General features: G+C 34.6%; 1 protein-coding gene across 2 annotated transcripts in view; it reads right to left on the bottom strand.

Annotated features, from left to right (window-relative positions):
* LOC149970076 (ELKS/Rab6-interacting/CAST family member 1-like) overlaps positions 1-6,000 on the bottom strand; it is a 534,697-nt gene that overhangs the window by 426,608 nt on the left and 102,089 nt on the right. For both annotated transcript variants that reach the window (XM_090228733.1, XM_090228734.1), the window contains exons 5-6: positions 1,418-1,544; positions 1,142-1,269 (exon numbers count right to left, since the gene is read on the bottom strand). In XM_090228733.1, the coding sequence (XP_090084859.1) occupies positions 1,142-1,269; positions 1,418-1,544 (255 nt within the window). The remainder of the gene's footprint in view (positions 1-1,141; positions 1,270-1,417; positions 1,545-6,000) is intronic.

Here is a 6,000-nt window from a genome sequence, read left to right as displayed (position 1 = left end):
GTAAGGTCTGTCTATAGTAAAGGTAAGGTCTGTCTATAGTAAAGGTGAGGTCTGTCTATCTGTCTATAGCTCTGTGGTAACAGAGCTGTAATGAATTAAGTTAGCTGTAGGGCTCTGTGGTAACAGAGCTGTAATGAATTCAGTTAGCTGTAGGGCTCTGTGGTAACAGAGTTGTAATGAATTCAGTTAGCTTTAGGGCTCTGTGGTAAAAGAGTTGTAATGAATTCAGTTAGCTTTAGGGCTCTGTGGTAACAGAGCTGTAATGAATTCAGTTAGCTGTAGGGCTCTGTGGTAACAGAGTTGTAATGAATTCAGTTAGCTGTAGGGCTCTGTGGTAACAGAGTTGTAATGAATTCAGTTAGCTGTAGGGCTCTGTGGTAACAGAGCTGTAATGAATTCAGTTAGCTGTAGGGCTCTGTGGTAACAGAGTTGTAATTAATTCAGTTAGCTGTAGGGCTCTGTGATAATAGAGCTGTAATGAATTCAGTTAGCTGTAGGGCTCTGTGGTAACAGAGCTGTAATGAATTCAGTTAGCTGTAGGGCTCTGTGGTAACAGAGTTGTAATGAATTCAGTTAGCTGTAGGGCTCTGTGGTAACAGAGTTGTAATGAATTCAGTTAGCTGTAGGGCTCTGTGGTAACAGAGTTGTAATGAATTCAGTTAGCTGTAGGGCTCTGTGGTAACAGAGCTGTAATGAATTCAGTTAGCTGTAGGGCTCTGTGGTAACAGAGTTGTAATGAATTCAGTTAGCTGTGGGGCTCTGTGGTAACAGAGTTGTAATGAATTCAGTTAGCTGTGGGGCTCTGTGGTAACAGAGCTGTAATGAATTCAGTTAGCTGTGGGGCTCTGTGGTAACAGAGTTGTAATGAATTCAGTTAGCTGTAGGGCTCTGTGGTAACAGAGTTGTAATGAATTCAGTTAGCTGTAGGGCTCTGTGGTAACAGAGCTGTAATGAATTCAGTTAGCTGTAGGGCTCTGTGGTAACAGAGTGTTGTTTACATGAGCGTGACCAGCACATGACGACACTCTGGAGGAACTCTGTGGTAACCATGGAGTTATGAATTAATTATTTCCCCTCCCCTCCTCTGTTTCGCTCTCTCCTTCTCTCCCCCTCTCCCCCATACCTTCACACACACCCTCACCTCTCGTAGGGCGTTGGTCTCCTTGTCTTTCTGTTCCAGTAGACTGTCTAGGTGGTGGATGTGCATCTCAGCCTCAGCCAGTCTCCTGGTCCTCTCATGGTCTTCCTCTGAGGCCTTGGCTGACAGACCTGGAATACACACCATAGTGATGCTTTTAAGAGTGTGTGTGTGTGTGTGTGTGTGTGTGTGTGTGTGTGTGTGTGTGTGTGTGTGTGTGTGTGTGTGTGTGTGTGTGTGTGTGTGTGTGTGTGTGTGTGTGTGTGAACCCCACCATACCTTTGCTCTGCAGCATCTCCAGTAGTTTCTTGATGGACTGGTCTCTGGCCCCCAGGGTCTGTTTCTGACTGTCGATCCTCAACTCCATCTCCTCCAGCGTCTTCCTCAGGAGGAACAACTCTTTGGCCTAGAGGTTACATTCAATACAATTCAACCAAATGGTATTTACCTTGGCCTAGAGGTTACATTCAACACAATTCAACTGCATGAATCTCTTTGGCCTAGAGGAAAGTGCCACACCCTGATCTGTTTCCCCTGTCTTTGTGATTGTCTCCACCCCCCTCCAGGTGTCGCCCATCTTCCCCATTATCCTCCAGTGTATTTATACCTGTGCTCTCTGTTTGTCTGTTGCCAGTTTGTTTTGTTTGTCAGGTCTACCAGTGTTTTCCCCTTGCTCCTATCTTTTTCTAGTTCCTAACTATTCCTACACATTGGGGCCGTGCATTTTCTAGTACCTGTTTTCTAGTTTCCCCAGTTTTTACCATTGTGTCTACCCTGACCCTGAGCCTGCCTGCTGTTCTGTACCTTATGGACTCTGATCTGGATTACTGACCTCTGATCTGTAATAAACTTTTGTTATTTTAACAGTGTCTGCATCTGGGTCTTCTCCTGAAACGTAACAGTAAGATTCAATTTAATGGGAGAACACAACACACCTCCTTTCAGTAAATGTCAACTCCTGAATCCAAGCTACTCCTCAGCATGTTTGTATTATTTCTAAATGAACTTAGTTAGCCTAGAGATTAGATTCAATCAAACGTTATTTATATACAATAATTCACTTTCGATTCAATTAACTTTATTGATACCCGTAGGGGAAACATGACGTGATAGTGATATTTCTAAATGAGGTTAGTTAGTTCTATATACTTATTGTCCTGTTTTATGTCCATTAGCATTACATTCCTCAAGTTATTCAGAGGAGTGTGCCTTCTGACAAATGGAATAGTGTATTATTATTATGCCTTCTGACAAATGGAATGGAATAGTGTATTATTATTATGCCTTCTGACAAATTAAATGGAATAGTGTATTATTAGTATGCCTTCTGCCAAATGAAATGGAATAGTGTATTATTATTATGCCTTCTGACAAATGGAATAGTGTATTATTATTATGCCTTCTGACAAATGGAATAGTGTATTATTAGTATGCCTTCTGCCAAATGAAATGGAATAGTGTATTATTATTATGCCTTCTGACAAATGGAATAGTGTATTATTAGTATGCCTTCTGCCAAATGAAATGGAATAGTGTATTATTATTATGCCTTCTGACAAATGGAATGGAATAGTGTATTATTATTATGCCTTCTGACAAATGGAATGGAATAGTGTATTATTATTATGCCTTCTGACAAATGAAATGGAATAGTGTATTATTATTATGCCTTCTGACAAATGAAATAGTGTATTATTATTATGCCTTCTGACAAATGGAATGGAATAGTGTATTATTATTATGCCTTCTGACAAATTAAATGGAATAGTGTATTATTATTATGCCTTCTGACAAATTAAATGGAATAGTGTATTATTATTATGCCTTCTGACAAATGGAATGGAATAGTGTATTATTATTATGCCTTCTGACAAATGGAATAGTGTATTATTATTATGCCTTCTGACAAATGGAATAGTGTATTATTATTATGCCTTCTGACAAATTAAATGGAATAGTGTATTATTATTATGCCTTCTGACAAATTAAATGGAATAGTGTATTATTATTATGCCTTCTGACAAATGGAATGGAATAGTGTATTATTAGTATGCCTTCTGACAAATTAAATGGAATAGTGTATTATTATTATGCCTTCTGACAAATGGAATGGAATAGTGTATTATTATTATGCCTTCTGACAAATGGAATGGAATAGTGTATTATTATTATGCCTTCTGACAAATGGAATAGTGTATTATTATTATGCCTTCTGACAAATTAAATGGAATAGTGTATTATTATTATGCCTTCTGACAAATGGAATGGAATAGTGTATTATTATTATGCCTTCTGACAAATGGAATGGAATAGTGTATTATTATTATGCCTTCTGACAAATGGAATAGTGTATTATTATTATGCCTTCTGACAAAGGAAATGGAATAGTGTATTATTATTATGCCTTCTGACAAATGGAATAGTGTATTATTATTATGCCTTCTGACAAATAGAATAGTGTATTATTATTATGCCTTCTGACAAATTAAATGGAATAGTGTATTATTATTATGCCTTCTGACAAATTAAATGGAATAGTGTATTATTATTATGCCTTCTGACAAATTAAATGGAATAGTGTATTATTATTATGCCTTCTGACAAATGGAATGGAATAGTGTATTATTAGTATGCCTTCTGACAAATTAAATGGAATAGTGTATTATTATTATGCCTTCTGACAAATGGAATGGAATAGTGTATTATTATTATGCCTTCTGACAAATGGAATGGAATAGTGTATTATTATTATGCCTTCTGACAAATGGAATAGTGTATTATTATTATGCCTTCTGACAAATTAAATGGAATAGTGTATTATTATTATGCCTTCTGACAAATGGAATGGAATAGTGTATTATTATTATGCCTTCTGACAAATGGAATGGAATAGTGTATTATTATTATGCCTTCTGACAAATGGAATAGTGTATTATTATTATGCCTTCTGACAAATTAAATGGAATAGTGTATTATTATTATGCCTTCTGACAAAGGAAATGGAATAGTGTATTATTATTATGCCTTCTGACAAATGGAATGGAATAGTGTATTATTATTATGCCTTCTGACAAAGGAAATGGAATAGTGTATTATTATTATGCCTTCTGACAAATGGAATAGTGTATTATTATTATGCCTTCTGACAAATGGAATGGAATAGTGTATTATTATTATGCCTTCTGACAAATGGAATAGTGTATTATTATTATGCCTTCTGACAAATTAAATGGAATAGTGTATTATTAGTATGCCTTCTGACAAATGGAATAGTGTATTATTATTATGCCTTCTGACAAAGGAAATGGAATAGTGTATTATTATTATGCCTTCTGACAAATGGAATAGTGTATTATTAGTATGCCTTCTGACAAATGGAATAGTGTATTATTAGTATGCCTTCTGACAAATTAAATGGAATAGTGTATTATTAGTATGCCTTCTGACAAATGGAATGGAATAGTGTATTATTAGTATGTCTTCTGACAAATGAAATGGAATAGTGTATTATTATTATGCCTTCTGACAAATGGAATGGAATAGTGTATTATTAGTATGTCTTCTGACAAATGAAATGGAATAGTGTATTATTATTATGCCTTTTGACAAATGGAATAGTGTATTATTAGTATGCCTTTTGACAAATGGAATAGTGTATTATTATTATGCCTTCTGACAAATGAAATGGAATAGTGTATTATTATTATGCCTTCTGACAAATGAAATGGAATAGTGTATTATTAGTATGCCTTCTGACAAATGAAATGGAATAGTGTATTATTAGTATGCCTTTTGACAAATGGAATAGTGTATTATTATTATGCCTTCTGACAAATGGAATAGTGTATTATTATTATGCCTTCTGACAAATGGAATAGTGTATTATTATTATGCCTTCTGACAAATGGAATAGTGTATTATTAGTATGCCTTCTGACAAAGGAAATGGAATAGTGTATTATTATTATGCCTTCTGACAAATGGAATAGTGTATTATTAGTATGCCTTCTGACAAATGGAATAGTGTATTATTAGTATGCCTTCTGACAAATGGAATAGTGTATTATTAGTATGCCTTCTGACAAATGGAATAGTGTATTATTAGTATGCCTTCTGACAAATTAAATGGAATAGTGTATTATTAGTATGCCTTCTGACAAATGGAATGGAATAGTGTATTATTAGTATGTCTTCTGACAAATGAAATGGAATAGTGTATTATTATTATGCCTTCTGACAAATGGAATGGAATAGTGTATTATTAGTATGTCTTCTGACAAATGAAATGGAATAGTGTATTATTATTATGCCTTTTGACAAATGGAATAGTGTATTATTAGTATGCCTTTTGACAAATGGAATAGTGTATTATTATTATGCCTTCTGACAAATGAAATGGAATAGTGTATTATTATTATGCCTTCTGACAAATGAAATGGAATAGTGTATTATTAGTATGCCTTCTGACAAATGAAATGGAATAGTGTATTATTAGTATGCCTTTTGACAAATGGAATAGTGTATTATTATTATGCCTTCTGACAAATGGAATAGTGTATTATTATTATGCCTTCTGACAAATGGAATAGTGTATTATTATTATGCCTTCTGACAAATGGAATAGTGTATTATTAGTATGCCTTCTGACAAAGGAAATGGAATAGTGTATTATTATTATGCCTTCTGACAAATGGAATAGTGTATTATTAGTATGCCTTCTGACAAATGGAATAGTGTATTATTATTATGCCTTCTGACAAAGGAAATGGAATAGTGTATTATTATTATGCCTTCTGACAAATGGAATAGTGTATTATTAGTATGCCTTCTGACAAATGGAATAGTGTATTATTAGTATGCCTT

This window comes from Oncorhynchus mykiss, unplaced genomic scaffold (assembly GCF_057628025.1).
Source record: "Oncorhynchus mykiss isolate SJ-2025 unplaced genomic scaffold, ASM5762802v1 scaffold96, whole genome shotgun sequence".
Lineage (NCBI taxonomy): Eukaryota > Metazoa > Chordata > Actinopteri > Salmoniformes > Salmonidae > Oncorhynchus > Oncorhynchus mykiss.
Note: the sequence above shows the minus strand (reverse complement) of the source record. Positions and strands in the feature narration are given on the sequence as shown.